This window comes from Asterias rubens, chromosome 4 (genome assembly GCF_902459465.1).
Source record: "Asterias rubens chromosome 4, eAstRub1.3, whole genome shotgun sequence".
Lineage (NCBI taxonomy): Eukaryota > Metazoa > Echinodermata > Asteroidea > Forcipulatida > Asteriidae > Asterias > Asterias rubens.
In genome coordinates, this window is record NC_047065.1 from 11,663,044 (window position 1) to 11,681,347 (window position 18,304).

An 18,304-nucleotide genomic window follows, 5' to 3' on the forward strand; every position below is an offset into this window, starting at 1 on the left:
ACATTGTTTTACTCATTTCTTAAAAACTGCAGCACTAATTTTAAGGTACGCTTTCTTCTATCATTATCTTCAACGGGTGTAAGTATGAATGTAAATCAGTGGAAATTGTGTTTTGTATTACAAAAAGTACCTAAATCCTTTAAGTGTCTCGCTTAAAGGATTTGGGTACTTTTTCAAAATGTCCACAGATTTACATAAAACTTACAGGGTTTGAAGATAATGATGGTGGAAAGCTTCCCTTCAAATATGACTTACTGAGGTGCTGTAGTTTTTGAGAAATGAGTAAAACAATGTCATGAAAATACGTTTTTACATGCTCATAATTTTCGTCTCATGATACGAAAATTATTTTCATGACAATGTTTTACTCATTTCTCAAAAACTACAGCACCTCAGCACGTAGTATTTTCAGGGAAGCTTTCTACTATCCTTTTCTTCAAACTGTGTAAGTTTGGTGTAAATCTGTGGCATTGTGTTTTTTGTCCTACAAAAAGTACATAGACCCTTTAAGGACACAAGAGTCATGACCGGGACTCGAACTTATACTCTGCTGATCAGAAACACCGCAGTACGAATCTGGATCTGTTAACCGCTATGTATTTTTTAATGGAGATTGCACTGTCTAGTTCTCTGTAACTTTTGACATGATGAAAGGGTGTACATCTCAAAACTTGTCCCAGCTTTTACTTTCATAACTCTTTGAGTTATGTGGAAATTAAGACACAAAATGTCAACTTTCTCATAATGATCAGTGCATGCAGTATCTTGCCTGCCAGAAAATCGAAAGAATGTGCAAGGTCAAACTTATTGTGAACAAAGGTAACATGGTCTACGTACCCATCTTACCGGTATATCAAGTACAATACAATACAATACAATACAATACAATACAATACAATACAATACAATACAATACAATACAATACAATACAATACAATACAATACAAAAAGGCAGTTATATACCGCTGATTCATTTAGGTCACAGTGGTAGTTGGAGCACATGACTCACTAGAAAACTAAGTATAAAATTAAGGAAAGGGACAAAAATTAACACGGCACAAGATATTTTATTTGGTGAAAAGGTGATAATTATTTGAGGCCTTATCTTACATCTGAAGTGATGTTGCTGAGAGCAGACAGGTCAGGAGACTGTTCCGAAATTGTGGAGCCGCAAATAATTTAAAAAAAAAGTAATGGTTCAAGCTATCTGATGCCCTGAACAGCTTTCCTAAAATATGTTGTTCAGACTTCGAATATTTTCGTTCGGTTTTATATGATGCATTTTTAGGCAATTAAAGTCACCTGGAGGTGGTATTTTGTCAAAATAAAGCTTTTGTCATTAATATATCGTCGTGTGCCCGGCAAAAGGGCGTAAGGCCTTACGCCCTTTTGCCGGGAACATAAAGTAGTTCGTCCCAGTAACAAAAGGACGTAAGCAACAAAATGGCTCCTGACATGAAAAATATGTCATTTTTGTTTGTTCTTTTGCTAGAATTACCCTGAAGACATGTTTCCCCATTCCCCATGCAGAATTTAACCTTTCTAGAATGACTTTTGCATGGCAACAAATTTACCAAACTTTCCCGCTCATAATTCTTGAAACACAAATTTTAACATAAATTGCTTACGTCCTTCTGCCGGGAACTTTCCCTTACGTCCTTTTGCCGGGCACACGACGATATGTGTTTTGATGAGTGGAATGTGAATAAATGTTAAATATTGTTCTAAAAATTAGTTCTTATCTTATTTACAATCTTAAGAGTAGTCCCCGACCCGAGGGGGCGCTGTTCGTGACGTCAATCGAGGCGCGATATTTGAAGAGAAAATGCTTTTTTTTTTTTTTTTTGCTTAATGTAGCAAAAATAATTGCTTAAACCCTGGAGGAATGTACACATATTTCACGAGGTTAATCACGTAAACAAACAGCGCGCACAAGTTTTAGATCGTTTGTTTAGGCAAAAAAGAAGAAGGTAGGCCCCTACTGACAAAATGGCAGGCGATATAAATGTAGAGTGGCGATAAAAAAAATCATCGCCTTCTCTGTCTTACATATACTATTTGTAATGGTTCAAAGCGCCCCTTGAAAGGTTTACACACTTACTTGAGAGTAAATAAGAAGATAGTATTGTAAAACATTCTGAAGCTACACCTACCATACAAAATAATACACGTAAAATACATACCGCTGCGCCGGCACACTATCAACGCAATTATGTTGCACTGTCTGAGTGAAGGACCCAGCATAGGGCTGCTTAAAGGTAGTGGACACTATTGGTATTTACTTGAAATAACTGTTAGCATAACTAGTAATGTGGATATGTTGATGGTATAAAACAGTGCCATAGTTTTCGAGAAAGAAATTTCCACGAATTTGATTTCGAGACCTCAGATTTAGAACTTGAGGTCTCGAAATCAACCATCTAAACGCACACAACTTCGTGTGACAAGGGTGTTTTGTTCTTTCATTTCTATCTCGCAACTTCGATGGCCGATTGAGCTCTTCCACAGGTTTGTTATTTGCATAATGTTAAGATACACCAACTGCGATGGCTAGTCTTTGACAATATTACCAATAGTGTCCACTGCCTTTAACGGCAAGGACATTTTGTTGCGTAGCAACCAAAATTGCTTAAGCGAACCTATTTCACGAGCGGTCGCTAGCTTGAGTACGTAAACAAACTGCGCACGCGGGCCACATGATAAGTGTTCGAAACAAATTCGTCGCCAGTATGCTTATTGTGAAGCCTGAGCCTCACAGAGCCGGAGCCTGAAAATCCCAAGCCTGAAACCTGAACCTTCGATTCGTAAACGCTCCTAAGTTAACTTAAACCCATTTATTGGCCACTCTGCAGTTCAGCCTGACCAGAACTTTGGTTCAGCCTACCTGGGACCGTTAAAGGCATGCAGTAGACACTGGTAATTACTCAAAATAAGTATGATCATAAAACCTTTCTCGATCACGATGGTGAGAGGTTGATAGTGTAAAACATTGTGAGAGACAGCTCCCTCTGAAGTGAGGTAATTTTCGAGAAAGAAGTAATTTTCCGCAAACTTGATTTCGAGAACACAAACAACAATTCGTGTAACCATGGTGCAACTATGGTGTTTTTATTTCATTAATATCTCGCAACTTCGACGACCGATTGAGCTCAAATTTTCACAGGTTTGTTATTCTTATTTGTATGTATGTTGAGACACACCAACTGTGAAAGGCAAGTCTTTGACCATTACCAATAGGGTCCAGTGTCTTTAATGCAGGCCTAGAAGCAACAATTCAGAGTGTGGATACAACACACGAGGGTTTTTTGCTTGCACAGTTGAATTTGTCACAATAATGCATGCGCCTGTGGCCCACAGGTGGATCATACTAATTTCAAAAAACTACAGTCTAAATTAATGTTTGTAAATAACGTTGAATATTGTGTGTGCGTGTGTGTGTGGGGGGGGGGGGGGGTGGTCATGTAGCTGAATTATATAATTATGACAAGATGACAAGACTACAGGTGGGGGTGGGGGGGGGGGGCTCTGAACTCCAACTTGTTAGAAGACTGGACAAACATTACACATTGGCTTAAATGCAGACTTTGACACTATTGGTAATATTGTCAAAGTTGGTGTATCTCAACATTATGCATAAAACAACAAAACTGTGAAAATTTTAGCTCTATCGGTGATCAAACTTGCGAGATAATAATGAAAGAAAAAACACCCTTGTCACACAAAATTGTGCCTGCTGTGCGTTAAGGGTTGATTTCGATACCTACATGTAAGTTCTAAATCTGAGGTCTCGAAATCAAATTGGCGTGGAAAATTACTTCTTTCTCGAAAACTATGTCACTTCAGAGGGAGCAGTTTCTCACAATGCTTTATACCCCCATTACTCGTTACCGAGTAAGGTTTTTCGCTAATAAATAATGTTGAGTAATTTTACCAACTGCATATTTCGCAGTCACGCGCTATCATTCAAATCGGTTTTTAAAAAACACACCGTACATTAATTTGGCAAAATGGGTTTTGGGTAGGCAAAGTAATAGCAAAAATTCCGAACGGTTAACCTGCCAAAAGTTTAGAAGAATTTTAAAACTTAGTTGTCCGAAAATATGTTTGATTTGGTTTTTAAAAAGCCGAGGGACTATAAATATTTTTGTTGAGAATGTTTTTGAATAGCTTCATTGTACGCCTTGTTTCCTTTAAGTGTTGACCGGATTATGATGTTTGCTGCCCTCAAGAGTTGGGTATTAAAAATAAGGGAGAAAAACTTCACATTACGTCAACATTGATGTGACCGCTACCGTGTCTTGCACGGTTCTGTGTGGAGATTCGAGTTCAATTTTGTATGATTATCTGGTTATCTTGAACATGGAGACTTCCGTGGAGATACAAGGCACTCAGCCTAGTAAGTTAATCGAGGCTGTTTTGGATCTTGAACGAATTGACCATAATTTGTACAGGTGAGTAACGATTTAACTAATGTAAAACGTGTTTTTTTTTTTTTTGTTTTTTAATATCACTATCCAAAGATTCAGATACGTACTATGTCATTGTAGTAATTAGTAGGCCTAGTCCATCGCGGTGAATAGTTTTATAACGGAGGAATTCAACCCGCATAATGATATAGAAACACCTTTTAAACCATGGTGCTATCTTTGGAATGGTTCTGCAGCACCAACTAGTACCAGTACATAAATAATGAATGTTTATGATTGCAATGGTCACTGGTGCGAATAATTATGTTCATGATGAGTTGAAAGATGGAATGTTCTATTTTTAATGAGGCGGAGCCGAGTTGAATGGATCATTCCATTTTCAATCAACTCATGAACACATTTGCACTAAATTGCACGAATGAAAAACATCATAAGGGATGGGGGGGCCTATTTGTTTTATATACATACAACACCAAGCCTTGTAAGAAAATACTGGCATCACCACCAGACCACTAGGTATGGACCATGCATTGTGGTAGGCTAGCCCAGGGGCCTTTTCTCAAACCACGGCTTGGGCTCCGGCTCAGGCCTAGGCTCTGCGCGCTGTGTACGCAGCTTGGCCTTTAACCTGCATTTTCAGCGCGTATTGCTGACTGTACCAGCACGCGGAGCCTGAGCCGGAGCCTAAGCCGAGGTTTGAGGAAAGCCCCTGGTTGGACTCCTCCTTTGCAGTGGCACTGACTGACGTCCTACCAGGGGTAGGGGGTAGTAGGCCAACCAATGCCCTAACTAAGGCAAAGCCAACAAGAATGACTTTCCAGTTTTTCCATGGCAACATTTTGTTTTGAAACAGCATACACTACTGGTTGAAATGGCTTATCATTCGTTTCCCCATCATACTCTACCAGTAGGAAAAGCAAAACTGTCCGTGGGTATTAATTTTTTATATTACATTTTTGCCTGATTATTTTCCCTGTAAACTGAACCAGAGCCAACGATCACTGGAAGGAATTCAGGTCTAAACGGCTGTATGGAGGCCAGGTTGTGAGTCAAGCAATGGTAGCTGCCAGCAAGACCGTCCAGCCACAGTTCCACATACACTCACTCCATTGTTACTTCACACGCAAAGGTCAGTTGACAACCCAGGGGTAATCGGCCTCCCTGCGCCATTTTTTTGCCAGCTTGTCTTGCTCAATTATAGCCGGCCCTGGATTTTGTTCAAAAATATTAAAATGTGCTAGAATCTAGCACGCCTGTAATCAATGGTTTCTACGCATGCACGCATGTCTTTCATCTTGAAGAATGTTTTTATTTTATTTTTTTATCTAATGCATTCAACCAATTCCATGAGCTACAAATGTAATCAGCAATTATTCTCAGTTAATGCCTTCCAGGGGTTAGTGACGAGAGGTACCGCGATATGGTAGCGAGGCTGGTCAGTTGAGTATCAATGCATGCCTACAACAATACTCACTTTGTCCAGCCGTCGATTTCACCAAATTCTTCCTATCTTAGGATTAATCTTCAGGACGGGTTCAGTTCCATATCAAAATACGTAGATGACGCATTGAACCCATCCTAAGTAAGGACGGGTAATACTCCAAACGTTTTCGTTACATCGGCTGCAGGGGTCCATTTCGCAAAGACAGTCCATGTAACTTAGGCCTATAGGACTAGCCGTAGGAGTTTTAAAAACTTGGTCTTGGAACCAAGACTAGGTAAGACACTGCTCTAGAATTGCAAGGGTCGTGGGTTCGAATCCCACCCGAGTAACATGCCTGTGATATTTGTTCACAGGACTCGGGAAAGTCCTGTGTATACAGTGCTAACACACATCGGTGTATGGGTAAAAACCAAAATTAATATTCTTTATCCCCAATGCAAATTTAACATCTCTTATTATCGTTGCGGTACCCGCTGCCAAAACATAGGATTCAAACTGCCTCTAGCTGCCGGGCAACCTCGGTAGTCTAGTTGGTAAGACACTGCTCTAGAATTGCAAGGGTCGTGGGTTCGAATCCCACCCGAGTAACATGCCTGTGATGTTTTTTCACAGGCCTCGGGAAAGTACTGAGTATACAGTGCTAACACACTGTATGGGTAAAAAACAAAATTTAATATAAGAAGCACTTAGTTATAATATGTAACAAAAAATAGGGAACTTAAAAGTGAAATTGTAACTGATCACTAATATCAGAAACAAAATTAATGTAAAAAAAAATTGAAATAATTGAGCTAACATTTGTTGTGTAAGTACTTGAACTCCACACGGCGTTTCTGGTTTGATTGGCAGCATATTGCACCACAGCACCTTGAAAACCTCATATCTCCACCTTTTTCTACATACCTTGCTGCAAAGTCCTTGATGTTGAAGTGCATTGTGCGTCACTGAGTGATGGCTATTATTATGAGCTATATAAGAAGCCACTATTAATATTATTGATGTTATGACTATTATCGTTCCCCGTATGCAGGTAACACTGATATTCCTGTGTTGTACCAAGTCGAGAATCTACGAGACGGGAAGAGTTACGCCACTCGATTGGTACACGCCATACAAGAAGGGAAGACCATCCTCATCATGGTCTTATCGTTTCATGTCAGGGAAGAGTCCCCGTTTCATCACCAGATTAAAATGCCCAAGGTACCATTCCCTGAAGAACTTCCAACTTTGAATGAGCTGATGAACCAGAACCATTTCAGGTACAGTCAACTCAATGCGCAGTATTTTTGACTGCTCTCAAACATATAGTGTATTACTGTATCATACCCAAAACAGTTTCTTAAAGCCATTATACACTTTCGGTAAACAGTATTGTCCAAGTTCCATACTTCGTGTATCACAACTTATATATAAAATAATAAACCTGTTAAGTTTTAGGCTCAATCGGCCATCAGAGACGGGAGAAAATAACGGGAAAACCCACTCTTTTTTCCGCACGTTTCGCCGTGTTATGACATGTGTTTAAAATAAATCCGTAATTCTCGCTATCGAGAATTGATATTGTTTTAATGTTTTTTTCAAAAAGTAAAGCATTTCATGGAATATTATTTCAAGAGAAGACTTTCACCACTACCTTCTATAAACCCTGTAAGTTATTTGTAAATCTGTGAACTTTTTTTCTTCTTTTCGGTACCGAAAGTGTATAATGGCTTTAAAGCCACTGGACAGATTCGGTAATTACCGTTAAAATAAAAACTTACTTGTTTTCAAACAATGGAGAGTTGTTGATAGTACGGCTCCCTCTGAAGTGACCATAGTTTTCAAGAAGGAAGTAATTTTTCACGAATTTGATTTCGAGACCTCAGAATTAGATTTTGAGGTCTTGAAATCAAGCATCTGAAAGCACACAACTTCGTGTGACTAGGGTTTTTTTTCTTTCATTATTATCTCGCAACTTCGACACCAAAATGAGCTCAAACTTTCACAGGTTTGTTATTTTATGCATATGTTGAGATACACCAAGTGAGAAGACTGGTCTTTGACATTTACCAATAGTGTCCAGTGTCTTTAAGACTAGAACTTATTACCACTCACCATGAACAATAAGACCCTTAATGGAGCCATTACAATCCACCTCTTAAAGGGCAATGGACACTATTGGTAATTACTCAAAATAATTAATAGCATAAAACCTTTCTTGGTAATGAGTAATGGGGAGAGGTTGATGGTATAAAACATTGTGAGAATCGGCTCCCTCTGAAGTGCCGCAGTTTTCGAGAAAGAAGTAATTTTCCAAATTTCCACGAATTTGATTTCGATACCTCAGATTTAGAACTTGATGTCTCGAAATCAACCATCTAAACGCACACAACTTCGTGTGACAAGAGTGTTTTTTTCTTTTATTATTATGGCGCAAGTCCGATGACCGATTTCAAGCTCAAATTTTCACTGGTTTGTTATTTTATGCATATATGTTGAGATACACCAACTGTGAAGGCTAGTCTTTGACAATTACCAATAATGTCCAGTGCCTTTAAGCAACTTATATAACAGTGAAACAAAAGTGAAAGAAAGGCAATTTTATACACCGATAAAATACTTACTTTCTAACTTAGGAACAAAATAGTATGGCTGAATATTACTATCATCTGTCCATGAACAAACCATATATTTTGATTGGTAAGGTATTGCCTGAGATTTTTATTTTTTTCAATTTTTTTTTTTTTACTTTTTTACAGTCGTGCTTCTGAAAAATGGAAAGCCAAAATTCAGGAGGTGGAAGGCTCAGGCCAGTTGTTAGAGTACAGACACATCGATGTAGCAAACATCTTGGGGAACAAATCGGCGAAGGCGCACCGGTTCATTTGGGCACGCGTGCTAGGTCATTTAGGTAAGTCACTGTTTATTAAAGAAGACCAAGCAAGTCAGCGGCCACTTTCTTGGATGAGCCTTTTTCACACTGCTCTATTCCCCAGGGGGTAACCCCAAGTAATACTGGCAAGCCCTTTCACACTTTTCCTCTACCCCTGATCCATCCTGGAAAATAAGCATACCCCAAGCAACTGCCAGACGAGTTAGATTGTTGACCGTGTACTTTCATGGAGGGAAATTTCTTTCTCCATGGTACTAAATGTACATGTATGCATTCACCAAGATTTTATCAATACGTAGGCCAGCGTAGTGCATTTTCATGTATCAATCAAACCCCAGAAGATGTATTGATTGGTCAGGCAGTAGGAGGGTTGAGTGTGTACTTTGTAGATAAATTCACAGTATGAGATCATGCATCTATTTTCTTCTTGTTTTGTAATCACAGATGATGGCATTTAGGGGTCAGGTTATGTTAATGAGCATGGCTATCAATTCTGGTGACAAACTATTTATTTGTTTAAATGTGTTTTTGAGTTCTCCATTTTTACTGAATATGTGTTCTGGGGTTCTCCACCATTTATTGAAATGTGTTTTGGGGTTCGCCATGATTTATTGAAATGTGTTTTTGAGTTCTCCATGATTTATTGAAATGTGTTTTTGAGTTCTTCATGATCTATTGAAATGTGTTTTTGAGTTCTCCATGATATATTGAAATGTGTTTTTGAGTTCTCCACCATTTATTGAAATGGGGTTCTCCATGATTTATTGAAATGTGTTTTTGAGTTCTCCATGATTTATTGAAACGTGTTTTTGAGCTCTCCATGATATATTGAAATGTGTTTTGGGCTTCTTTTTGATTTGTTGAAATGTGTTTTTGAGTTCTAAACTTGAGGTCTCGAAATCACATTCGTAGAAAATTACTTCTTTCTCGAAAACTACGTCACTTCAGAGGGAGCCGCTTCTCACAATGTTTCATACCATCAACCTCTTTAACACTTTTCATTACAGATGACTCTCATGAGAACATCCATCGCTGTTCCGCTGCTTTTATCTCTGATTCCTTCATTGCCTGGACGGCCTATATGCCTCACAAAAACATTCGACTTGGTCAGATTGCTTCGTTGGATCATAATATTTGGTTCCACGCACCGTTCAAAGCAGATGAGTGGATGTTGTACGAGCTAGAAAGTCCCAAAACAGGTTAGTCCAGTTGCTAGCATCATCACAGCGATGTGATTTCTTCGGTTTTGAAGATGCTATGTCAGATTTTTTGCCGATTTGACCCAAAAATTATGATTTCAAATTCAATATGTATTTTTATGGGGTTCGAGAAAGTTACAAGCTTTCAATTGAGCCATTGCTCGAAAAAGTCTGCCAATTATTAGTAGTAGTGAAATAAAGTGCTCAAAATTAGTTATATCACGTGACCAATTCTTATGTGTTTTATAAGAAACAGTTCTGTCATGGTTCCTGACCATTAAAAGTAAAAAATAAAAACTTTTTTGTCGTTAGAGCGGGTGATACTCTTTAAAATACCATTCACTTAAAATTTTTTATTTTTTAACGTTTGGGGCCAAAAATTTGACACAGCATCTGTAACCAAAAACCTGGGTTTGTTTATACCACCCCCAACCAAAACTTATAATATGCGTACGTTTAAAATTCCCAAACAACGGATACCCGGTAAGTCTACTGCCACCATTGCTTCATATCATCCAAGAAAAAAATGGGTACCTGAGAGGTTAGAGATTTTTGATGTGAATTATTAGCAACCTGTGCACCAATGACAGTTTGGATGCCAATGATGCACACTTTAAAGAACTTGAGATGGTATCAGGAATTCTTTGGAGGAAAGCCTGCTACGAGCCAGCCGTCGATTTCACCAATTTCTTCCTAACTTAGGATTAATCTTAGGACTTAGGTTGGGTTCAGATCCGTATCCAAATACGTAGGACGCATTGAACTCATCCTAAGTTAGGAAGGGTTACTCGTCCTAACTCGAGTTAGGATTGATCCTAGCGTTTCGTGACGTCGGCAGCAGGGTTGCTACTAGTGGAATGTCCTTGAAGGGCTTACTCGGCATGAAACACGCCAATCGATATCATTATTATCACTCCATTTGTTAACGAAAAACACTTAAGTTGGTGACCTATTCTACTGTATACTTATAGGCAGTGGACACTTTTGGTAATTACTCAAAATAATTATTAGCATTAAACCTTTCTTGGTGACGAGTAATGGGGAGAGGTTGACAGTATAAAACATTGTGAGAAACGGCTCCCTCTGAAGTGCCATAGTTTTCGAGAAAGAAGTAATTTTCCACGAATTTGATTTCGAGACCTCAAGTTTAGAATTTGAAGTCTCGAAATCAAGCATCAGAAAGCACACAACTTCGTGTGACAGGGGTGTTTTTTTCTTTCACTATTATCTCACAAGTTTGATGACCGATTGAGCTCAAATTTTCATAGGTTTGTTATTTTATGCATATGTTGAGATATACAAACTGTGAAGGCTAGTCTTTGACAATTACCAATAGTGTCCACTGCCTTTAAAGGCAGTGTCTTACTCAAAATCTTACTCAATCTTAATTTTCCATGAATTTGATTTCGAGACCTCAGAATTAGATTTTGAGGTCTTGAAATCAAGCATCTGAAAGCACACAACTTCATGTGACAAGGGTGTTTTTTTTTGTTCATTATTATGTCGCAACTTTGACAACCAATTGAGCTCAAATGTGCACAGGTTTGTTATTTTATGTGTATATTGAGATACACCAAGTGAGAAGACTGGTCTTTGACAATTACAAATAGTGTCCAGTGACTTTAAATTGGTAACCTATTCCACTGTATACTTAAAAAAACATATTTTGCATTGTGTTTTTTTACAGGTGCTGGGCGGGGAATGGCTTTGGGTCGAATTTGGCGGAGGGATGGTGTCCTAGCAGCGACCATTGCTCAGGAAATCCTTTTAAGACCTCAACTCCAGAAACCAAAGAGTCAACTGTAATCAAGGTTAATCAAGTAATACTAATAATAATATATATACTTGTAAAACCAAAATGAAATGATATGTATAAAGCGCACTGTATCCTTCTAACAAGTAGGCGACATATGGCGCGACAAAAAGGATCAACATCAACAGAAGAAACATTTTGGTAAAAATCTGACACAGCATCTTTAATGAGTCTTTATTGAAGTGTTAAGTCTATAGGTTGGGGTACAACAGCAAAAGCTGCACCCAATCCTTACATTTGCCCTTTTGACTTGTTAATAATGTTGGGTACTGTTTATAACTGTCACTTTTAATATTTATGAAACACCAATTATGTATTTTTATCAGGTGAAGGCAATACCAAAATAATATTTTATTGAATTGAATTGAATATGAATTGAATTGAATGGAATTGAATTGAATTGAATTGGAACAAGACATATTAATTAAACTGTGCCATTGTAGGCAATTAACATGAGGTTTGTTTTAAGAGAAGTTTTGGGGGAGTGGAGGGTTGAAATTTAGTGAATGTTGTGATGAAGGCTGCTCCATAGATGAGGGGAAGCAGTGCGGAAAGATCTGTCTCTCCAGGGAGCGATAAGATCTTGGTATAGTCAGGAGATGTTGACATGCTAAACAAAGAATAAGGCCAGGGGTGGATTCCAAAAAGAGTTGAAAGCCTAGTAGTCTTATCTCGAGTTAGGAAGAGGTACTCGTCCTAACTTAGGACTTTAGCCTTAAGTGTTTAACATCTCACTACACTAGGACTAGTCTTAACTTTGTAAAATCGACCCCTGGTGTATTGTGTGACGTATTGTGGTCATAATTAAGGGGTATCAACGTAGTGTTCATTCGGAGAATTTCCCATTTAAAAGGACAAGGCCATTTCATGTTGAAAGGGACACTTCAAAGTCTCAAAGTCAATGGGAAACTTTTGACCAGGGGTAACCATTAAAGGCCATGGCTTCCATGTCGTGCGTATTATTCCAGGCCCGAGTGTTAATGTATGTGACATTTTTAGAACAACCTCAAGTTACTCTCTTCTCGACCATCACTGCATCCCAGTCGTTAATAAAGAGGACTTCATCCCCGTCCTTTTCCGAGCACTCACCGCTCAGCATGTACTCCATCACTTCCTTATACTGGGCATCCGAAGCCGTCTCTTTAAACTTCACAATATGGATAAGGAAATCCACCAAGAGATTCCCGTCTTTTGATGTCTCATCAAGACACTTGGTGATTTCCACCCGGGACTTCTGGTGACTCTGGGTGTAGGGGATGTTACGGCGATCTAATGAGCTACGAACATCGGCTGAGCTGATGAAGTGCATGAGGTGATCCTGGTATCCGGGGAAATGGTTCCATAGCCGCCAGAAACCGCTGTCGTCTGGTGGGGATTAACAAAAGGCAGTCAATGAAAATAGCACATCCGTAAAAGGGATTTTGTGCCTTTTGAAGATCAATTTCTTTGGCATTGACATGAATCGCAAACCCACTTTGAATAAAAATGTCTGTTATATATTTTACCTGTATAGATTTTAGCTTCATTAGCCGTCAATTTTTTTTTTAAGGGTGAAAAGTCACAGAACAATGTTTTCAGGAGAGTCGCGTGTTCTAAATAATTTTTGTAAAATTGTTTTACTCATTTCTCAAAAACTACAGCACATCAACAGGTTCTGTACTTGAGGGAAAGTTTTCTACATCATTATCTTTAAACCGTTTACGTTGATCGCTAACCCGGGGACGTTTGGGATTCGTGTTGTACCAATCCCTTTAAATAGGTGCAACTGTCCGACTTGTTTTGTCCCAGAAGAGACTGGTGTAATAAAGCAGCTTTCTGTAACGTTCTAGGCAAACTTCATAATCAACAAAATATATATATAAAAAAAATACAAACAATAATTTATTCGTTGCGAATTTATGAAGTCAAAACGCAGGAAGAATGAACCGGGCTTAAAGGCAGTGAACACTATTGGTAATTGTCAAAGACTAGCCTTCACAGTTGGTGTATCTCAACATATGCATAAAATAACAAACCTGTGAAAATTCGAGCTCAATTGGTCATCGAACTTTCGAGATAACAATGAAAGAAAAAACACCCTTGTCACACGAAGTTGTGTGCTTTCAGATACTTGATTTCGAGACCTCAAGTTCTAAACTTGAGGTCTCGAGATCAAATTCGTGGAAAATTACTTATATCTCAAAAACTATGGCACTTCAGATGGTGCCGGTTCTCACAATGTTTTATACCATCAACCTCTCCCCATTACTCGTCACCAAGAAAGGATTTATGGTAATAATTATTTTGAGTAATTACCAATAGTGTCCACTGCCTTTAAGTTTCAATACCAGAATTGATCGATGTTTTGCTGAAGACCTACCTGAAATGATTGTGCATCTGTTTAGTGTATTTCTCTATCGCGTTTGTATACGCATGCGTGAATTTTATTAGCATTTTTTGGGCAGTGTACATTTATTGCCTACCTGAAATGGTAATAATAAGTAATTTGCCACCAGGTTCTAGAAGGTCGTACAGATACATCAAGGAACTGTCTACGTCCTCAGCATAGTACATGGAGTGTACAGCGTTGATGAAATGAAATTTGGCTCCATCCCTGGCAGCCTCTCTGTATTGATCCAGGGTTTGCTGTCGCCAGTCAAAGTTAACTCCCTGTAGTTCGTGTCCCTTGGATTGAACCAATGCCTTGTACTGGACCATCTGATCCACTGCAGGCTCAACTACACGGTTGGTGATGCGAGGGTATTTCTGCAAAAGCATAGATAACATCTTGCTGTCCATCTCACCTTTAATAAGAGAATCAGATTGAACGAAAGTAATGTTACTCAGTTCTTCTCAAGTGCATCCTTCATGATTGGAGATCACTGCCAGGCCACACACAGCACGCCCCCCCCCCCCCTTTTTGTCGGGCAAAAAAAAAAAAAAAAAAGGAGAGAAAATAGGCGGGGAGGAGGGGGCCGACACATACCTGGGTATTTTTATCAAAAAACTATTAATAAACCGTCGTAGGCCTAACCCTGTCCCACTTTTTTCTTGTGGGCCACCATTATTTCACTCACTGACACTGTCTCATGAGGAATTTAACGTTAGCCTGGGCGTTTGGAAAGCGTGTCTCCAAATGAACATCAGCGCGAAATACCTGTGCCTAATTTAAGCTCTGTTTATCGCCGTGAATTCGTCGCGATCACCATTCCACTTCTATCGACCAGCCCTGATTTCGAGGAGGCGAAAAATCACACGCCTGATCCCTTTTGAAAATGCACGCCCCCTGGCATACATGTCCGGTGTAACATTGTAAATTAAATAAATTAACGTCGCAAATACTTTTTTTCTTCTTCAGTAATGCATATTTATGACCCTGTTAACAAATGTTGGGTCTTAAAAATGCAAGTATTTTTATACCACAGTTATAAATGTGCAAAACATTGATCGCCACCGACCTATCAGAGTCGGCAGATTGGGGGAAAACTACGGCCCATTAATCGGTCCAATCATAGAGCAAGGAAAATGGTCCAATCCACTCTTTTTCCGATCTTTTTTACTTCTTAATTAAGGAGAAGTATCACTTCAGACCAGTGTACTAAAAATGATGTAGACCTGTTACCAAATAATTATCAACTGAAAACAAAGAAGAACGGCCGTTGATGGGAACACTGATTTGTTTTTTTCATGGGAATTTCTCCATGTTGGTTTTCCCAAAAAATTCCCATGGGTAAACCTGATTTTAAATTAATATTTGGAAGTCAGTAGTGCATCTCCGTAGAAAAATTAAGCTCTATTCTCTCTCTGCAGCTGTTAACAATTCTTTTTTGTTATTATTTTTTAATCATGGCTATAGTTTATTGGGTATCAGTCCCACACGCGCATAAAGCAACAAAAAAAAGTCCCCGCTTGACGTAAGCTCGGAATTCACTGCTTCCGTAAGCGCCAAGTTCTTTGCTTTCGGTAAGCAGAGCCATGACATTTTGCACTGCACATGCCTGGCGGAATTTGTTCCTAATTATTTAAGTTATTCCTTTGTTTAACAAAACAAATTAGAAGAAACAACTTTCCCATTGAAAGCACTAACGACAGTGCCAATTTCGTAATACAGAAAGAAACAAAAAATACTGCATGGGGGGTGGCGCGGTCTTTCATTCTGAAAAAAAACACGCCCCCCCCCGTTTGGAAAATCCTGGATCCGCCCCTGATAAGGTATTTTACATGCGTTGGTAGTTGTTTAACAACACACGGGACCTACAGCTTTACGTCCCATCCGAAGGGAAATTTTCCCACTTGCGACAGTGCCAATTTCGTCGTACAGAAAAAGAAATTCAACTGCCCATGAGATTTACCGAAACAGTGGGTTATTTATGACCGCACAAACGCAATTGACTATTCAAAGTGTATACGGTTCAAACACTGCGTTAAATCGCATTGAAGGTCAGGTTCAAACCCTATGGGCATGGGTTCAATCGGTCATCGAATTTGCAAGAGAATAACGCCAGAAAAACACCAGATTGTTGCACTGCTGTGTGTGCTCTCGGACGCATACAAAATATAAAGCTTCAGCTCATGTTTGTTTATTATTTGAGTGAGAAATTACCTCATTTAAAAAAAACTACGTTACTTCAGAGGAAGCCGTTTCCCATAATGTTTTATACTATCAACGGCTCTCCATTACTCGTTACCAAGTAAGGTGTTATGCTAATAATTATGTTGAATTATTACCAAACGTGTCAAAAGCTGAACGTGTTCATCTTGGATTCGTGGGTTTTTAATTTTGTATGTAATTCCTACCTGATCCACTTCCTATACCCAGCACACGGAGTTCCTCATTCCCCTTCAGCTTGAAGGGAAGATGCTCAACAACCTCCTTAGGGAAATTGTTATCTCCCCAGTTGGCCAGTACTCTGAACTTAGCCGAAAGAGAAGCGTATAATTGAAACGCCTTCACGTAATGTTCCGGGTCGTGGAACAAACTCCGTAACTTTAATTCGGCCATTACTAAAAAGAATCGGGTCGGGTTTTTGAGGCCTTGACAGTTGAGCGACCCCGAGCTCCGGTAAACTCGTACTGTGCGATAGCAAACTCACAGTACCGCAGCGACGCTTGTATTATTACTCTCACTGGGTGTCCCTCTCACTGCAGCCTATACGGATGGTTACTACAGCGACGAACATTACTCAGTGGAGGGCCACACCAGCATTCATTCGTACAGGAACGGTGAAGGCTGATCAAAACTTTGAAGAAGCTTTAAAGACAGTGTACGCTATTGGTAATTGTCAAAGACCAGTCTTCTCCTTTGGTGTATCTCAACATATGCATAAAATAACAAACCTGTGAAAAATTTGAGCTTAACCAGTCGTCGGAGTTGCGAGATAACTATGAAAGAAAAAACACCCTTGTCACACGAAGTTGTGTGCTTTCAGATTCGTGGAAATAACTTCTTTCTCAAAAACTACGTCACTTCAGAGGGAGCCGTTTCTCACAATGTTTATACTATCAACCTCTCCCCATTACTCGATACCAAGTAAGGTTTTATATGACAATAATTATTTTGAGTAATTACCAATAGTGTCCACTGCCTTTAATGAAAGCTCAACACTTCGTGAATGTTCGTGTTTTTCTGCATGCCGTTCCCCAGACAGAAACATTTAGCTGCTTTCACCTGCTACGTCTGGAAAACCTTAATCTCCTCGACGAACTGTGAGGGCGGATTCCCACTTATTGTAGAGGCTGCTTGTTGACAACATTGGGAGGGCCAACGGGCCAACCGACAGACGTGGACCCGTATTTATTACTAACTATCACACCTTTATGATACACCCCTACAATTTATCCTATAGTATTATACACTCTGCAAATTCTAAGGCTCAATGTTAACACATCTGCATGTGTTTGGGCAGATCGTACAATGGAAGGGACCAGAAATCGATTATGGATTTTGTTTTTTTTACACGAGTGAATGCAGGTTCCCGCCGTGTGCTCGTATCGCCGCTTGGGGTCGACTCAGCCGATTTCGCAAAGCTCCGTATGTCCCCCTGAATCTGCACGGAAGACGGGGTCCCGAAAGCACGACCGAGGGGGCAGGCTGGGTTTGGGGCCTGGGACAGGGCCTTGGAAGGGCCTCGACCTGGTGCAAATGACGGCCTGGAACAGGGCCTGGGATAGGTTATGGGAGAGGTTCTGGAACAGGTTCTGGGACAGGGCCTGGACTTGGTGCAAATGACGGCCTGGGTCAAAAGTGTAACGCCTCAAAACATTTTCGATTACAGCCTATCCGAAAGCTAAAATTTCTTTAAAAATGGAAAACTTTTACATTTGTAAAATCAGTCATTCCCTTTAAATACAGAATTTAATCGGAAGCAAGTAAACAGTTTAATTAGGGTAAAACATGTTATCCGTACTTTTAATCACCATAATTTACATACATTATACATTACAAGAAACAATTCTGTCAATCAAACTAGTTTATCAACAATTGTAATCGCAACAACTTTTTCCTGGCGTTTGTTTAAAAGGTTGTTGGTTCAAAATATAACCCCTCTCACACCCACACAGAAGCTTTT

At 39.4% G+C, this 18,304-nt stretch overlaps 2 protein-coding genes across 2 annotated transcripts; one reads left to right on the forward strand and one right to left on the reverse strand.

The window, feature by feature from the left end:
• Window positions 1-4,259: 4,259 nt before the first annotated feature.
• LOC117289570 (acyl-coenzyme A thioesterase 8-like) lies at window positions 4,260-12,723 on the forward strand. The gene is made up of 6 exons (XM_033770727.1): window positions 4,260-4,452; window positions 5,418-5,557; window positions 6,903-7,131; window positions 8,611-8,762; window positions 9,752-9,943; window positions 11,631-12,723. Exons 1-6 carry the CDS (start codon window positions 4,361-4,363, stop codon window positions 11,747-11,749), a joined length of 924 nt encoding a protein of 307 aa, XP_033626618.1. The 5' UTR covers window positions 4,260-4,360; the 3' UTR covers window positions 11,750-12,723.
• A 14-nt stretch (window positions 12,724-12,737) lies between these two features.
• Window positions 12,738-16,963, reverse strand: LOC117289571 (histamine N-methyltransferase-like). The gene is made up of 3 exons (XM_033770729.1): window positions 16,533-16,963; window positions 14,219-14,539; window positions 12,738-13,121 (listed from the first exon to the last, which is right to left on the reverse strand). Exons 1-3 carry the CDS (start codon window positions 16,735-16,737, stop codon window positions 12,763-12,765), a joined length of 885 nt encoding a protein of 294 aa, XP_033626620.1. The 5' UTR covers window positions 16,738-16,963; the 3' UTR covers window positions 12,738-12,762.
• Between the last annotated feature and the right edge of the window lie 1,341 nt (window positions 16,964-18,304).

What these genes read in the sequence shown, in the direction of transcription:
- LOC117289570 (XM_033770727.1), top strand. Translation starts at nt 4,361, where the DNA reads ATGGAGACTTCCGTGGAGATACAAGGCACTCAGCCTAGTAAGTTAATC. An exon ending in ATTGACCATAATTTGTACAG is followed by an intron (nt 4,453 to 5,417) that starts GTGAGTAACGAT and finishes AAACTGAACCAG; the next exon opens with AGCCAACGATCACTGGAAGG. An exon ending in TTGTTACTTCACACGCAAAG is followed by an intron (nt 5,558 to 6,902) that starts GTCAGTTGACAA and finishes CCCCGTATGCAG; the next exon opens with GTAACACTGATATTCCTGTG.
- LOC117289571 (XM_033770729.1), bottom strand. Translation starts at nt 16,737, where the DNA reads ATGGCCGAATTAAAGTTACGGAGTTTGTTCCACGACCCGGAACATTAC. An exon ending in GGGTATAGGAAGTGGATCAG is followed by an intron (nt 14,540 to 16,532) that starts GTAGGAATTACA and finishes CTCTTATTAAAG; the next exon opens with GTGAGATGGACAGCAAGATG. An exon ending in ACTTATTATTACCATTTCAG is followed by an intron (nt 13,122 to 14,218) that starts GTAGGCAATAAA and finishes AATCCCCACCAG; the next exon opens with ACGACAGCGGTTTCTGGCGG.